Below are 17,918 nucleotides of genomic sequence, written 5' to 3' on the forward strand. Positions count from 1 at the left end.
TCACCAAAAATACCCCAGAATTTTGTACTTAATCAATTACAGATGAGTAATATAGCTACATTAATGTATTTATATTGTAAATAGTAATCATATTGATTTGAAAGGACTTATTTGAGGTGACTTTGCAGTGATTTTGAAGGGCTCTTGGCTGGAGTCTTCTCAGGAGTCTTGGCTACAGGTTTTTCTGGAGTCTCGTCTGCTTTCTTAAAGAAAGCGTCCAAGGAAGTTTGGACACACGTTCTCCAGGGAGATGGGTGACACAGTGAACTTGTTCGCTGGCGTGGCTTGGTGTCAGATCAAGTGTCAAAACTTGCTTTGTAAAGTTGAAACAGGGTGTCAGTTTAGAAATGTTGCAAGTGTGAAACGTTGTAACTCGAAACATTGTAAGTTGAGGACTGTAATAATGGACCCCTATGTTAGGTGCTGCATAAATGCAGAAGAGAAAGATGGCACCTCTCTCAAGGAGTCTACAACAGAAGAACCAAACCTAGAAATACCAGTTGTGTCTTAAGCTATTGCTGAAAGCTATTTTCAGTATCTGTAGTCTGTGCTGTAACTTGGTTGCACACACTGCTTCCTCCTGAAACCCAGCCTGGTCAGCTTTCTGAGTGGTCTCCACCCCAGTTGATGGGCTAGATAATGAGAAGTTCCAGGGCATTAAATCATGCCCATAGCAGTAAAACAGTTCTATCATTTGGGGATGCGTACGTCTTTCTCTGGCTCCAGTGTGGCAATGGCTTTATACAGGGATCAGATCTGTGGGACCTAGCCCTCTCTGGTAACCCGAGTGAAGAACTGGACTCATCAAAGGAGAGGCCATAGGCTAAGTTACTTCAGGAATTTTGCTCTGAGATGTTGTTCAACTCAGCAGCAGGGCTGGGAAGAGTTAAAGCAAATGAATAAATAACTAAGACAGTATTAATTATCTGAAACACAATCTGTTTGACTTTTTGCTTTATTAAGATCTTTCTATTTTGGTTCCCATGGTAACTACTGCAAAGCAAGCAAAAAAGAAATAAAACCAGATTTTTCCCCTAATCATCTGCACAGAATTTAAGATTATTTTGTCATCCATTCAAATGTAAAACACAGAATTAGTTTTTGGAATTGATAAAGCTGCTGAGAAAACTGAAAAGCAAACTGTTGCTGAACTAAGAAAGATTTACAGTGACTAAGTGAGATAGGCATCTAACTATTGATTAATTAGCATTAGGTGCAGTCTCTTTGACATTCAAAAGAGAAGGCTCTGGATACTTGTCCCAAGAAGTTTTACAAAAACACATGATTCATTTACTGTGTCATACAGAAATTATCTCAAAATGAGTTAAAGCCGGTGTGTCAAACTCAAGGCCTACAAGCTGGACATAGATCATGGAGCTCTGTCATCTGGCTCGTGGGGCTCTTAGAAGGGCTGGAAATTGAGGGGAAAGCAAGTATGTGCAAGGCCTGCCACCAAAATCCACAGTACAGAGCTTCCTTGGGGATGTATATCAGTGAGTGGAACACAAGCTATGTTAACCCCGTGGCCACCACCACCACTTGTCTCACTGCTGTGTCCAGTTTCAGCCCAGGAGAAGCCCCACAGTCTGTATTTGTCCCAGGGGGCTGTGTGAGTTTGATATCCCTGCATTAAAGGATGTAATACAAGATTGTACAAGACCGCCTTAGACCATTATTTCACATAACAGTGAAATGCTATTTACAATGGGGCACAATGAAGGCACTTCCTCCTCCCAAACTGCACTGCAATGCAAAAACTGTATCTGCAGTTATGGGGTCTGATCCAGCCACCACGACTATTCATGTGCTGAAAATTAGGTGGGTGTAGTTGATTTGCTCCCACTGGTGTGAAGCTGGTGCTGTTCAGTCTTCCTTCCCCTGTGTTGTGTAACAAGCACCTGAGCGACTGAAAAGCATGAGCTCAGCCCATGAGCTCTGTTAAAGGCCAGGCTTTGGGACTGACTGCCTAAAGTTACATTTTCTAAATGGCTTGTGTTAGAAAACAGCTTTAGCAAGGCACTATGGACCCTGTAGTATATGTAACATTCCCTGTGCCCGCAGAATACTCAGTGCTGTAGCACGTAATCTTTGAGCAACACTGCATCCTGTTGATTTCAGGGTCAGCATCACTAGATCTCAGATCCCAGAACTGAACTCTCTCATATCTGCTATTTCACATTAGATGCCCCCAGCTTCTGGTATCTGGGATTCTGCCCAACTTATGTTTTCTGATCAAGGTCAGCCTCCCAATCTTGATGGCATGACTCATCCAACAGCTTGTATGTATCAGCGGGACTTTTGAGAGAAAACATTGCCAAGTGCCCACCCATGGCAAAATTCTCACCAGTTTGGTCAGCAACCAACAGCCAAGCAGCTGTGGGCGAGCTGTGTTTTCACACTGAACATTTATCCATGCCCACCAGATGCCATTTGTTGGCATGTGTCAGTTCTACTTGCAAGAATGTTTTACAAAAATGAACAAAACCCAAACTGGCTGAATAATTTGTAATATCAAAATGCTGACACTTTCAAATCTCACCAAGGCAACAGGTTGATTAATTTTGGGGGGATTTTCTGATTTTTTTTTTTTCCAGCTACATGGTTAGTTGATTTTTTTGCAATGTTGATCAAATTTCTAATGTTTGGCCTTGCAGGAAGGGAATTAAAACTTGTTCCTTTTTTTCCCCCAAACAGCTCAAAAGGACATAAAGGCCACAAGGAAAACAAAAACACCTTCCTTTCTGCAACCCAAAGGACAACATACAGAAAAAGACACTGCTTTTAATGCACAGGAAAAGTTTTGGGCCTTTATCATCTCCCATCCCTATATTAAAAGAAACAGGACTAGTTGGTAGAAGACATATCAAGTTTGTAGTAGATATATAAAGTGGTCTAGGAAAAAATATTCTGCCTCATCATTGACAAACATAGTAAAATGCCTCTACCTGGGAAAATCAAATTCTGCATTTAAGATAAATTGATTTTCCTAGTCCCACTGTGTTTAGAAGAAGCCTCAACTCTGCCATCTTGTGACAAGACTGAAAAGGAACAGAAAACAATCCAACAGCACAGAGCATGAGTATGAAGCTCCTTATACCTCACTGCAAAAATATTCATGCAGTACTGTGGATGAGGTTTTGAATATATGTGTCAGGAAAGTCAAAGCCATGTTTTCCACAGAGCCCTAACGTAACTGTGGTGGGCCTATGTAGTGGCTTGTTAGGACTGTTTCACGCTTTCTGATATGGAAAGCGATACCCTCTAGTCTAACTTCAGATATTGAATAACTTTTCAAATGTACTTCACTTGTTTTTGAAAGCGTCAGAAGTTTCTAGGTGCAAAGAGTTCTCAGAATGGGTCCAGTTTTTTATTGTAGACTGGTGCTGGGATGGAGGGTCATTTAGGGGCAGAAGAAATGATTCTGTGGGCGGGGTACAATGATTAAAATACAGACCCCAACAAAGGAGCCGCATACCTCTGGAAACAAAGAATGCTTCCCCCTCTGACTCTCACCACTGAAGCCTCACACCGGACAGTCAGATTCACAGAATCTTGCTATTATGGGTTTGGATGCACAACTAGATAAGAAGCAATGGTAAGAGCCAGCAGCAGAAAGATAGTCAGCTCTCCTCAGCCAGGTCACATCCTAACACCCGGAAAGAGCAAGAAAGAAATTGCACCCTTCCTGGAAAAAATGGGGAAATGTCCTACCATGTTCTCATGAGAAGGGCTGCAAGTTCCTCAAGAGCAGAGTTTTGGGAGCCCTGCTGCAAACTAAAGAGAGGTTTGAAGCCTGTTCCTATGCAGGTTCATATGCACAATGAAGTATGCTATGCAGGTGAGAGGGACCCAAGAGGGGGACTACAGGGACAGAATAGAATAATCATCTGCTAGAATTTTCTGTTCTTACGTTGTGTAAAGTGATGTTTTCAAACACCCTGCTTCAAAGCAAAAATCTTACAGATTTTGCTTTGTTCACACAAGAACAGAGCAGGCAACCACAGCAGGAAAAGAAGTTGCTATTAAGAAACAACCATTCATTTAGTTCCTCTTCCAGCCATGGTATATTTGTTCATTCAACAGGGCATTTTACAGAAAAATGAACACAGGATTTTGACCCTTGGAAGAGAGGTGAAGGAATCAAATTGTTTTTCTTGCTGCTCGGCATTGTCTCTTGAACATGCAGCAGCGTAAATATCCTGTCACATAAAATGTATTGAAAGTTTCTTTGTCCTCAGGGTTAAAAACTTTTACATCTGAATATTCAAGGAAACAGAAAAGTAAACTCTGTCCGATATTAACGGAGATTAAAGGAGATTACAGTGAGTTTTATGGGTGCACATTTATGTTTTATAGATGCACCTTGTACATGATCAGCAGAAAGTAAAAGTAAAAGAGAGGTATGGGATCATATATATCATTCCCCCTTTTTGACCCAAGTGGTTATCTAATATATAGCATCTTGTAGAGATGAGAATGCTACAATCAAGAAATTCTTCCTGACGATCCTGTGTATTCATACAGACTGTGGACAAGCTCCTGTCCCTTTTAGAGGTGGCACTTTCCTTGCTCGCTATTCCCAGTATGCAACTGCAAGCAGCTCTCTGCCCAAAAGATGTTCTTTTGGCATTATGTGAGGGTTGTGGTTCAAGTGATTCTCTGGCTTTGTTGCTTTCACTATCTGCCCTCAGTTTCTTTTTAATCCACACCCACACATGCCACCAAATCAGTCGCCAGGGGCACTTGTACACACCACGGTGTTGATATTCAGAACCCTGTTCTTTGGCCTCTGGCTTTCTCTGTTTCAGCTGCCAGTAAACAAAGGACCTGAGCAAAGGCATTTCATGCCTGAAAGCCTGTCTAACATCTCTTTTAACTGTATAGTTGGTCTAATAAAAGATATTACCAAACACAAATCCTGCTTCTTCTAAACAAAAGGAAATTTAATTGCTTTATCATTTAGACCAAATGGAAGATAGCAAACACACTTCTAGAGTCAGGCTCAGTGAAACTGGTGATTGCTTATAGATCAAAGACACACTTGCTGGTAGCCGCTGCGGTCCAGCCTAACAACAGGATAGCAGTTTCATTATTAGGATAACAGGAATCCTGATTACTTATTATTCACCACCTTGTTCTTGCCTGCATCTCATATTATGAAGCGGCACACTGCTAATCTGAAGAACAGAAGACCAGTCCTAACGTCTCATTAGAAATGCAAAACAGGGGTCTATACTTGGATTATCAATACAAGATTTCAAAAATCCAATTAAAACTAAAAAGAAATGGAACCACGTGCACTCTGCTGAGTTCTGCAAATTATAATTGAACACTGAATTGACGAATGACTCGATTCAGCAAGTTCTGAGTAAGGTGCCAGTGTTTTTATTTTTAAAAAATGCACAGCGCACCACACCAGGATTGCCAAAATTGCAGCAAAAACCAATCCAGTATTTTTCCTCTGCTGCTCTGATAATACATTCTGCACACAAATCAGACCTGTCCACCTGCCAAGGTCCCAATAGAGATATGAGAAAAACCAGTTGGCACAAACCATCGAAACTAACTCATGCAGGGGTAATACTCAATAACTGGGATCCTGATCATCTCTCTGCCAGATGTTTTCTGTAAGTATAAAGGGGGAAAACATCCCAGAGCTGACAATAGCACCAGATTGCAGTAAAGTATCTGGGGCTCGTCCCTTTACTGTCAATGAGCCCAGCTTTGTGATTCTTTATTCTGGATGTAGGTAATCATAGAAAATGAGGGGTGGAAGGGACCTCAAGGAGGTCACATCTAGTCCAACTCCCTGCTCCAACCCAGACGAGCCACAACATCATTCCAGCCAAGGCTTTGTCGAGCCAGGTCTTAAAAACATCCAAGGATGAAGATTAGCCAGCCTCTCTGGGTGACTTGTTCCAGTGCTTTACTACCCTCCTAGTGAGAGTTTTTCCTAATATCTAACCTAAACTTCCCTTGAATCAACTTGAAACCATTGGGTGTTTATACACATGCTCCGGGAGCGGCGGGGCGAGGGGGCTTTAATTAGAGCCACTCTAAAGCACCCGGAGCATCATGTGTATCAGCATCCCCACACCGAAACCCGGTGTCAGGGCCGCGCTTGGACCACAGCTCGTTGAACGAGCTTTAATTAAAGTGCCCCTGCTGCCATTTTTCAGCGCAGGGACCCTGATAGACGTGACGCTGGAGAGGACTCAACGCAGAGGCTCAATGGTATGAAGGGGCTGCTGTGCGAGGAGTGACTAAAGAGGCCTATTAGAAAAACGACACTTCCAGGGGCACATGATAAGGGGTTTGCAACGCACCAAGCGGCAAAGAGAAAGGAAATGGGGAATTATTATGGCGTTGCGGGCGGGGACAGCCATGGCAGCGCTGAGGGCAGATCCACAAGCGCGCCTTACAACTCGACGCCCCATTGGCTGCGCAACCCGCTGAGCCCGCCCCCAGCCGCCTGTCACTCAGGTCCGACCCACGAGGGCGGTGCCCCCACCCCTGCGCGTGCGCAGCGCGATCTAGGCCTGGCTTCTTCCGTAGGCGCAGGCAGGTTTCAGGGCATTCGGTTCCGCCAGCGGGCTACGGAGGGGTGGGGCGGCGCATGCGCGGTGAGCGCGGCGGCTTGCCCGAACGCGGAAGTGCGCGGCCGGCGGCGGGAGAAGATGGCGGCCGCCGGGCTGCTGCCCGTGGTGGGGCTGCTCCTGCTAGTACTGCCGGGGGCGCTGGGGAAGCGGAGTCAAGTGAAGACCCTCACGGACAGCACCTGGCGGGACCTGCTGCAGGGCGAGTGGATGATCGAGTTGTGAGTGTGCGGCGATATCACCTCCTCGGGGCGCCCCTCTCCCATCAGAGCCCCTCCTCCATACCACCCACGTCAGGGCGCCCCCCCATCAGAGTCTCCCCTTGGTTCACCCCTCCCCACATCTGAGCCCCCCTTCCTGGGGTGCCCCCCCGGGGCGCCCGTCCCACTCTCCCCTCGAGGCACTTCTCCTCAGTCCCCTTACAGTGCTTCTCCCCAGGTGCCCCACCCCCTCGTCAAGGCACTCCTTCCCCAGGGTGGCCCTTCCCCCAACCAGGTCTTCCTGTTGGGGGGTTGGGGAGGGTCCTGCCTGGGCCTGGTTCCTTACCTCTGGCACTGCAGGCAGTGTTCTCCCCACCTCCACCCCCACCCCCCTTCTCCCAGGAGCAGCCATTGCTTTATTTCACGCCTGCTCTCTCTCTCTCTGCCCGTTACCTCCTGGGGATCCTCCATTTCCTTTCTCTTTCCTAACGTTGCACCCCCTGGTACCTGGGGCTCGCAACTTTTCTTTCTAGATCATGTGAGGAGTGGGTTTGGGAAGGGGTACGGTGGGGCCAGGACAGCGCTTTTGATCCCTGATTGGATCGTTTATTTGTCACACATTGGGGAAAGGTTACAGCTGGAGGGTAATCCTGCAGCAAGAAGCAGTGTTGAATCGTGGTGCAAATCCCTCCCTGGACTGTGGCACACGTGGGCGTGCGGCACACAGGCTTTTCCCCCTCCTTGAAATGGGCACTGTTTTCCAGTTATGCACCGTGGTGTCCTGCCTGCCAGAGCTTGCAGCCGGAGTGGGAGAAGTTTGCGGAATGGGGGGAAGATCTGGAGGTTAACATTGCAAAGGTGGATGTGACGGAAGAGCCAGGTAATCCTGTAATGATTTGTTGTACGCAAAGAATACAATAAACTAGAGCCTTCAGGTACTCATTTTCCTTGTTTCCTTTCCGGTGATGCTCTAAGCCAGTTTCTGAATAAATCTGTTATCAACAGGGATCCTGGTTTTCCCTGATTAAAAAAAGTAATCCAGAAGCCACATTTTTCTGTGATCGATCAAAATGAAACCCCTCCCTCTCCTTCTCCCTTACTCTATCTACCTATCTATATAATAAGAGCCTGTGTCACCCACCTCTTTCTGCCCCATGCCCATGTCCAGCCAGAAACCCCAGTGCCTCAAGTAACCAGCATTTTTAGATTACCAGCACACCCCATTCCCCACTCGAGCCAGAAAACAGAGCTTTTACTGTATCTATAGATATAGATCTGTATCTATATATTAGTAGTATTTCATTTTAATCGTAGAAAAATGTGGGTTTGGGGTTACTTCTTTCAAACCAAAAATTGGGGATTTTTTTTCTTTAGTCAGAAAACCCAGGATCCCTGGCTATCAATAAAAAAAAGAAAAACGATAGACATTATTTAAATGTAATTTTTGTAAGGGTGCTGAGAATGTGTTACTATTTCTTAGCTCTGCTAGGATGAGGCATTTTCAAGAATGTTTTAGTTGAAGGTACACTGCTGTTAAATCTCTGTGTTGCTTTTAAAAATATCATCCTGTTTGTATTACAGTAGTCTCTGGATATCTCAACCAAGGTGGGGTCCTTTTGCACTTGTGCACAATTAATATGTTCACATGGTCTGCGATCACCCCAACTTATGGCACATTAACAGAGCGAACCTGCTACAAAGAAGTTTCGCATATAATGCTGACCCCAGGCTCCACGCAGTCTGTCAGAAATGGGGTCAGAGATGTGTCACTGGTGGCGGGCTCTGTGCGCTAGCAGTTGTGATTATCAGTCCCAACAATTGTGTATCCTGCTGTGCATACATCAGGAACTGCAGTAATTTGGATCAGAGATCATGCCTTTTAAATCAATGTCTGCCAGAAGCTTCCCTGTCCTGGGTTATGTCCATTAGATAGCGTTCAGTATGTCAAAGTGTATGTGCCAGTCTGCGTTTGATCCCAATAGCAGTTATGCTTCTGAACCACTGTTTTGCATTTTTCAGTCAAGATCCATGGTACAGTAATTCTGCTGCTTATCTCTTTGTGGATCAACATGGTCTAACCCTTTTAAAAAGTTACTTTTCTCTCTTCCAGGACTAAGTGGGCGGTTTATCATAACAGCACTGCCAACCATCTACCAGTATGTATCACAGTTTTATAACAACAGAGCAAAATGCATGGATTTTTCTTGAGGAAAAATGTTTCTACATCTTTAGTTTTATTGGTGTGGTCTGGTTGGTGTTCGGGATGGAAGACAATGTTCAACATCTTTGTAAGATTAATGCTACTTTTATTTTAAAGCTACAGGGAATTGGTATCCTCAAGCCTAGGGCTAGGCAACACCTGGCATGCATGTGGCCCACGAAAGCATTTTGTCTGGCGCACATGCCTTGGGGAAGAGGCCGGGGCTGTGCTGTCCTAACAAGGATTGGGCCCTTCAGGAGCCCCACTGTCTGCCCCAGCACACCAACATACATGCCCAAAAATGTTGTCAACCCCTGCTCTTGTCCATCTTTCTGCATAGCTTGGGTCTTAGAATTAGGCTGTGCAAAGAGGGAAGTATTCAGTTTGGATTTGGCTGATTTGCAGGGCAATGATTTGATTTGGATCACTGTCCTCAATCAATTCTGAAGCTGATTTGGTGCTGATTTGGAGAGATTCGGTGATTCGGATCCACCGGGGAGAGGCAGGCACAGCTGGGTGGCTGCAGGTTCTCCCGCGGCTTCTCTGGCTGTGCCTGCCTCTCCCTGGGTGGAGGGAGCTGCAGAAGAAGCCCCCATGGCTGCCCTGCCTGGCCCCATCCCGCACTCAGCACCAGCCTCCTGGCATTTGGGGTGGGGCGGGGGAAACAAACTCCGCACCCACCAGCTGTAGCAGGCGCTGTGGGACCTCCTGGCAGAGCGCCCCCTGTACAGACCCGCTCTCCGATTGCCTACCCCGATAGCCCCCCTGCCTGGCCCCAGCAGTCCGGGAATCAAAAAAAAACCCCAACAAAACCGTACTCACCAGCAGCAGCAGTGGCTGTGGGGGCTCTGGGACCACATGGCAGAGCCTACCCGGCCCCAACATCCTGGCATCTTAAAGCCCCGCACTCGTCAGCTGCAGTAGTGGCGACTCAGACTTCTGGGCACTTGTGGCAGAGCCCCTCTGCAGCACGGGGAAGTGGGGGCAGTGGGGAATCACCCCCCCCCTTTACTTCCCTTGGCACCTATGCAGCTGGTGCCCTGGGGCTGAGTGCTGCTAGGTTCCAGTTGACTGCTGAAACTGCCCCACCTCCCAGAGAGCACACGGCACCCTGCTGAACCATGCTACACAAGCACCATAGGGCAGCTGCTGTGCGGGTGCCAGGCAGGGCGGGGTGTGATCCTCACTGTGTAGTGCACTGCAGGGGGGCTCTGCCATGAGCCCCCAATCGCTGCTGCAAGAGCCGGTGAGTGCGGGGCTCTTTTTTTAAGTGCTGAAGGCTGGGGCCAGGCAGGGCAGCCATGGAGGCTTCTCCTGCAGCTCCTTGGGCTGTGCTTGCCTCTGCCCTGGTAGGAGGAGCTGCAGGGGCTCTGTCCTGCTGCCACTTGCCCCCCTCCTCCCCAAGTGAGCCATGCCTGCATCCTGCCCCCCACCCAGCTGGGCAAGTGGCAGCAGGGCGGAGCCCCTGCTTTCAGCCCTGCTGCATCTGAATCCTGCACGCCCCCCACCCCAAGTAACATGGCCCCCTGCCTCGGGTGGGCAGCTTGTCCCAACCCCATCCCCAGTCCCTCCCTCTCCCATGCCCCTTCCCTCCCCTAACCCCAACAGACCTATTTCAGGATGAGCAGTATGTCTATGGCTGAATTGGCCGAAGCTGTTCCAAATTGATTTGGATGCTTCCGATTGATTCGGAGTGTTTACTTTGTCTCCCGATTCGATTCAGAGATTCAGTCCCCGAATCGGGCCAAATCTCCTCCAAATTGAATCGGCTACCAAAGCTTCACACAGCTCTACTTAGAATATTATGCAGTGACTGTATTTTGCCTGTAGCCCTTAGTTGATCCATTGTTCAATGAGTGCTTCTGTTTCTCAAACTCGCCTGTTACCTCATCTAAGTTCCACTTCTGTAAATGCACTAAGAGGATGCTTTCTATAGAAGCACAGTATGAAGCTATTGTAGTACAAGATCTTTGTTGGTGGTGGTTTTCAGTTTTTCTAAGAACTTTGGTTTTAAAGCAACATAAAAGAATGATTATGGAATAGGGGAGGGAAAGTGCTGTTAAATGTTGCATGCTGTTGTGCTCCTTTGTAATCTTGACTCGCCTCTTTTTTCCCTTGAGCAGCTGTAAAGATGGAGAGTTTAGGAGGTATCAGGGCCCGAGGACTAAAAATGACTTCATAAATTTCATCAGTGATAAAGAATGGAAATCTATTGAACCAGTTTCTTCCTGGTTTGGTCCTTCCTCATTGATGTAAGTATTGATCTCTAATTTGCTTTGAGACATCCTGGTCTAGAGCCTCTGGCTTTTTTATACACCACAGAAAACTTAAATTTTGCTTTGCAAAGTTCTCAGATTTCTAAAAGAAAAACATTATTGCTGAGAATTCAAAACATCTAAACTTGAAACTTGGCACTTAGATCAGTTGATGTTGGCCCACAGCAACAAACAAGATATGCTTATGCTATTGGTATTCCATTACTTGAAAAATGACTATGGTAAGAAAACACAGTAAAATTTTTGAATGTTTTGCCTTAGGAAAGAGGCATGCATAATGCTTCCATAAGTGCACATTTCATCTCATCGCTGATCAAGATGTCTTGTGTTTCCTTTAAAGCAGATTAGGACTGAATGCGAAAATTAACATAGTGTTAAGAATGCACAATAACAGTGAGGGGTCACAACACAAGACTTAACTTTAAGGTAGCAGTGATAACAGCCCTGTTAATGTACCAGATGTTTTCTCTAGTATAACTATACTAACATTGCTGTAAGGACTATAGCTTTTTCATACCCTGAATTTTATTATAACTGCAGTCTTGATGTCCTAGCAACACCTCTTTTGTTTTGCATTAGTTACTTAAGAACGACTCTAGCTGCTGCTTCAGCTACCTGAAGAAGAGCAGTCTCATGCAAATAAAAATCAGTTAAGGTGCTAGTTCAGCAGGTGCAGGCTTAAAGTGATGTGAGAATCTGTCATTGGCCTCATGCAAAAACTTCCTGAAGAAATTTGCTCGGGTACCAGAATTCTCCATCTTCTAAGAGGGAAGAATATTGTAGAGTAAAATACAGTGCAGAAGGATAGAAGAAAAATGGTTGGGAGGGAAAAATCAACCTTTTGGGGTGATGGTAAAACCAACATGGTTATTTAGTTCTGGTCTGAATCGCACAGTCGTAGTTCTATACACATGTTTCTTTTCTGTAAATATGGCTGTCTTCACTTACTCTTCTGTTTTTTTAATTTCAGGATGAGCAGTATGTCTGCTTTGTTTCAGTTATCAATGTGGATCAGGGTATGTGCTCAAACTTGAATATTTTTGAATAACTATATCAAGACAAATTTGGGGCTCTACTGTGCTTGAAATGATGCGTATTTCTTTTATTTTAGCATTGCCACAGTTACATAACAGAGGACATTGGCATACCGGTTTGGGGATCATATGCCATTTTTGCATTGGCAACTCTGTTTTCTGGTTTGGTACTAGGACTTGTAAGTAAATACTTTGAAAGTTACTACACAGCACCTATTTTTATATTGCCTTAAACCAAATGTTGTTTGGCCTTTCAGAATCAAATAAATGTGTGTTCTGTTTTCAGATCATGGTATTTTTAGCAGACTGTCTTTGTCCCTCCAAAAGGCACAGGCCGCAACAATATCCTTATTCAAGTAAGTGCGACATTGTTTCTAAAACACTTAATTTAATTTTAAGTGAACCGTTCTATAAATCTCTGTGAGAGAAAATGGATACCTAACACGAAGTCAGGTTGCAGAACACAACACTGTTAGCAAACATGTCAGAACTTTAGTCAGTGATTTTTTTGCAACTTTTTAAAAATTCTGGTTGCCTGGTGTCTTAAGTTCTATGGTAGAGTAACGGCAAGGGTTAGAAGAGCCAGACTGTTACTGATTGGGTGGAAGTAGTTTTGCCAACACTTAAATGCTCGAGCATACTCTTAACAACCTTTCGGATATTTGAAGACTGTTTCATAGTTAGTAGGGTCGGAAGGGACCTGAGCAGATCATCGAGTCCGACCCCCTGCCATGGCAGAAAGGAATACTGGGATCAAATGACCCCAGCAAGGGGATTGTCTAGCCAATAAAGTCCCTCTCAGCTTTCTCTTCTCCACACTAGATAATCCCCATGTTTCCTTTCTTTTATGAGTCCCATGGCACCCTGATCAAGGTTCACTGCTTTAAACTGCTCAGGAGTTCTATTAAAATACATCTTTGCTGAAGTGAGCAACTTCTGAGGTGCTGAGAGTACTTTTCTGTTTTTTCTTTAAGAAAAATTAACATCAGAATCATCCCGGTTTTTGAAAAAACTGGATGAGGAGCAAGAAGCAGATGAAGAAGACCTTTCAGATGATGAAGCAGAGAATAAAGAGTTGGTAGACAGAGACTCTTCAACAAATGCTGTAAGACAGCGCCCTGTAAATCCTGCCGCCACAACAGATAAATCTTAGTTTCATTTACTTACGGCATTTCTTTTGTCAGTTATAAAAAGCAAAAAGAGTTGAATGTACCAGAGCCTTCTGCTTGAAGAGAGCTGTGACTCTTATCACTAATTCAGAAACAGGTACCTTCTTAAAAATATCACTGGCATCAGGTATTTGAAACTAAAACTAGCTATCGCAGGTGGCTGAACTTACTACTGTGTCTGCAGAGTTGTGCCAAGGAATAGTTTTTTCTGGCTTTTTGAGTGGTTTCTTCTATGGGTCAGTTGTACAAAATGCAAAACCAGTATATTCATGGTATGGGGGAGCATGGCAAGAAACACATACTAACTAATTTTGCTTGCTAGAACCTCTGGAAGGACTTCTCAGTGTAGATTGGTCCTGTATCACACTGAAGAGAAGCTGGAGAAAAATCCTTATATTTTGGGACCTTTGCCAGGGTTTTTGCTTCATTTTGGGGGGGGGGGGTGTTCTTTTTGGTTTGGGGTTTTTTGTTTGTTTGTTTTTCATTATTCTAATTTGTTGTTCTGTTAGCTGTGATGGCAAATGCTGGTAAAAGCTTCTTTACTCCAAATAATACAGGCCTACGGTGAAAAGAAGTTGAGGCAATGTGGAACTCACTGTAGTCTTAGAAAAGGCTAATGGTTTACTAATGGCAGCTGTGCTTAAGCCTGATGCAGAAGTGTCTTGTTACATTAAAAGGGAAAAAGCTTTTGTAAGCCACTTCTGCTTGTCTGCTGTTCTGTTCTTTTACATAGATTACCTTTTTTTTTTTCTTCTGAACCAGTCTTCCTCTGTGGCCCAGAAAAGGCATCTTGCATTCCAAAATTACAAATCTGATGACCTTAAGGGAAGGGGTTTGAAGCTGAAAGAGCAGAAGAGTGAAATCTCTAATTCTTAGGAAGCCCCTCTCTCTTTTTTTTTTTTTTCCTGTGGTGCTGAGAATGAATGCCGAGGTTTGGAAGTGGGGGGAGTATGGTTCCTGACCATGTTATCTAGGATGCAGTTCCAAGTAACATTTCTCTTCTTGATCTTCTGAGGGGAAAGTGTATTTTCTGCTGTAAGTTTAAAATGAACTGTTTTGCTTTTCAGTGTATCCTAGGTAACTGAACTGTATTAGTAGGCGTTTCCTCACGAAGAAAGCAAGATGCCCAACTTTCCTCATTCAGGCATAAATAGCACACTCTGCTTGCATATGCAGTGTGGAGGAGCTGCTTCTAAGACAGTGATTCTTGGCAGAGTCAATACGTTTCCAGAGTGTGTTCAAAGCATTTCTTTGCCTGTTGTTCATTCTGTAGAAGTCACTCAGGCCAATCCTGACTTAATTACATAAGACCCTATAACTCTTTCAAATACAAGTAGTCCTTTTGGTCTCTTGGTTTCCTGGGCCTTGAGAACAGTGCTGAGCACTGAGAACAATGCTAGTGTATTTTGCTTCCTCCGTGTTAGAGTCCAGTCAATTCAATGCCCTTCCTAAGTCTGAAAAGGGAAAGCTTTTCTGAGTAGCTAAACAAGGATTACTTAACATTTTTATGGAATTGATTGGTCTTCTCTAAGGATGTAGGCACACTTCACTCCTTGCACTCAAGTTCTGTAAAGCATCTGATTACTTCATGTTACTGTAAAGGATACATTTCTTCAGAGACATTTCTTGTGACGTTTTTTGGAAACCTAACCTTTATTACAGATAGTAGACAACATAGAATTGGGTCTAAAGCTTGATTCATGAATAAGTTTATTTTGGATCTTGGTCCAGAGTTATCTGGTGGTATTGATGCGGCTTACCTACTTTGTGTTTAAAACCAACAGCTAAAGTTAAGAGATGGTGGCATTTGCTTGCTGCAGTAATTCTTGCTAGCCTACAAATTGAAATTCCTTAAATGCATTTTATAGTTAATACAAGATCCTTTCTAATACATTGAGATCTCTCACTAATAGCATTGCTTTTTAGCATGTTTATAGGAGACTCTTGGATGGCTGAACTGCTTGTCTAAATAAAGTGTAATTCTTCTGCTCTGAAAATGGCTTCAATTAACCTCATGCAATTTTTTCTCTCTCAGTGACTCAGGCTCAAACTGGCTTAGTTTGCAAAAAGCTTTCCTGAAATGTCAGTCCTGTCGTGTCTGTAAAGTTTTTCCTCAACCAGATCTGAAGTGGGTGTAGTTAAAATGTGCCTAGTTTGAGCTTAAAGAAATGCTGCCAACTTTCCAACAGCACTGCTTTAAGTGGTATGCCCTAAATTTAGATTCCTTCTCCTTTCCTCTTTATAAAGATCTGTATCCTCTGTGTATGTATAAGTATTATATTAACATGTGTGAACACTGAACTTGTTTGTTGCCAAGCACTCTGCGTAGTAAACTTTTTTTTCAAAAACATCATAAAAAAATTAGCAAATGACTAGTAGATACAAATTCCAGCGTATGCATTACACTTGTGACAGTCACCTCAGTGGATTTATAAGGCTGACAGATAAATCTCTTGTTTCAGTGCAAACAATATTTTCATCTCAAGTCACTGAGAGACAGCTACTGTGGGATTCCCGATGTGTTTAATCCCACCAGCTTTTTCCTCCTCCCATTATAGAATGTCACTCTAAAACCAGAAATGGTCCAGCAATATATTACTAGTGTAGTGACTTTTATTAGGCCAACAGAAAAATGTGTCAATGAGTTACTGTAGGGTGTTGCATGAAAACAGTCTGAGCATTAACACATTGCCATTGAATTTTAATGTATCTAGAGTTGATTAGGGTGCTAAGAGTTTTTTTTGTCTGAGACCTGTCTTAAACATTGTTTAAAAAAAAAAAAAGTGTCTGGGTTTAACCTTGATTCAGCTAACATACTGTGAATGAAAAAGCAAGGAATACAAGATATTTTCTGCTGTCCAGCAAATAGTTCGAGATGGTTCTCAGACAGTCAGCTAATAAAATGGGTCCTTCCTTTTTCTCTTCTTGCTAAGCTTCAGTGCTCTGGGTCTGGTATATCCCAGGAAAATAAATATCCAGCCTTTGTCTGAACAGCTTTCCAAGTAAGGTGCTGCTCTGTAAACCACTCCGGTTTGTCAGCATCCTTTTAATCAAGTGTTCCCACACTTTGTTTCAAGTTAAATCTTTTGATGTGTAAATGAACATATGCATCACACAACACACTTAAGGTGTTACAGGGGGTTGCCTTAAATGCTGTAGAATTCAGTTCACAGTTTGTTACCAGTAGAATAAAGCAATAACTTCTTGACGCACCTGGAAGAAACAACACTGCATTGGCTAAGTTGTACACTTAATTTAACAATGAAACCTGTATTCTGAGAGGGCTTGAGAGAAGGCAGAGGTGTATAGAAAAATGCTGCATGTTCTTACCATAGAAAAATGCTGGTTCCGAACTTGACATGTCATGCACTGTTTGAGCAAGAACTTGTCTCTGTTTAGGTGTAGCTGTTGCTTACAAAGAAGCAGATCTGGGTAACTTATGCAACGTAAAACAGTCCCTGCATAACTTTTTTTTTCCCAAGCTATTTGTGTATTTAAAAAATGTTGAATTGGTAGTTTAGTAAAAGACATGCTAGAGGGTGAAGACTTTGTCCTTTTAAATGCCTGCCTCTCCTGTATGTATCCAGGATTTATAGGCAGATAATAAAAACTTGAGTTAGTCCAATTAACTCGTAGTGACTCTGGGTTGCTTGAATTCTGCCTTTGGGTTACAGAACTTTACCTGTGGCTATTGTAATTTATTCATTACTGTTTAGGTCACCCATAGGGTAACTGGATGTACTTGTATGACCATTTCCAAATCGTATTGTCATGCTTTTTATAAAATGGTACGGTCTAGCCTGTGAATACTTTTTAAGTTTACTTATTATGTCTATATCAGGCTTGTCCAACATATGGCCTGCAGGCTGCCACGCAGCCCTCCAAACTGTTTTCTGAGGCCCGAGGTGCTGCAGTGGGAAACTAAAGTAAACACTGTACTGTCGTTTCGGGGGTGTGATGTGATACCGCTTCCTGTGAGGTCTTTGAATGTGGTTCACCAGCCCACTGGGTGATAAGGTTCATGATCCGGCCCCACATTCAAAAAGGTTGGACACCCCTGATCTATATGTTCCTGTACTCCAGAAATGTTTACCCAGGCTGGTCAGCCCAGGGCTGCAATGTAGCAAATGTGAGTATGTAATAAGCATCTGTCACGTATGTATATTTGTATTCATAATGCTTGAATATCAGTTTTCCAAAAGGCTGAGTCTCATCTTCATTGCATCTGGAATTTAAAGCAGGTATGCACAGTCAGCGTGATGGAATAACACTTGCTGTAACCTACTCTTCTAAAGTTGTGTACATCACTGATTCTTGGGGTAAACGTCGACTAAAACTAAAGCTGGTAGTCGTTCTCAGTGAACTTTTGAAGGTCCCCTATTATTGTCAAATGGCAGAACAGGACTGTGCAACTATTCCAGCGAAAAATCTTTTGTGCTGTAA

At 43.8% G+C, this 17,918-nt stretch overlaps 1 protein-coding gene across 2 annotated transcripts; it reads left to right on the forward strand.

Annotated features, from left to right (window-relative positions):
* Window positions 1–6,633: 6,633 nt before the first annotated feature.
* TMX1 (thioredoxin related transmembrane protein 1) lies at window positions 6,634–16,823 on the forward strand. Of its 2 annotated transcripts, none has more exons than XM_019550965.1 (8): window positions 6,634–6,817; window positions 7,561–7,676; window positions 8,907–8,952; window positions 11,120–11,248; window positions 12,243–12,288; window positions 12,384–12,485; window positions 12,593–12,666; window positions 13,281–13,409. In XM_019550965.1, exons 1-8 carry the CDS (start codon window positions 6,678–6,680, stop codon window positions 13,324–13,326), a joined length of 699 nt encoding a protein of 232 aa, XP_019406510.1. In that variant the 5' UTR covers window positions 6,634–6,677; the 3' UTR covers window positions 13,327–13,409. The 2 variants fall into 2 exon arrangements, with proteins under 2 accessions (XP_019406510.1, XP_019406509.1); XM_019550964.1 differs by having other exon boundaries at window positions 6,636–6,817; window positions 12,593–12,662; window positions 13,281–16,823.
* The last annotated feature ends 1,095 nt before the right edge of the window (window positions 16,824–17,918 follow it).

Source organism: Crocodylus porosus, unplaced genomic scaffold (genome assembly GCF_001723895.1).
Source record: "Crocodylus porosus isolate Cpor-Errol unplaced genomic scaffold, CroPor_comp1, whole genome shotgun sequence".
Taxonomy (NCBI): domain Eukaryota; kingdom Metazoa; phylum Chordata; order Crocodylia; family Crocodylidae; genus Crocodylus; species Crocodylus porosus.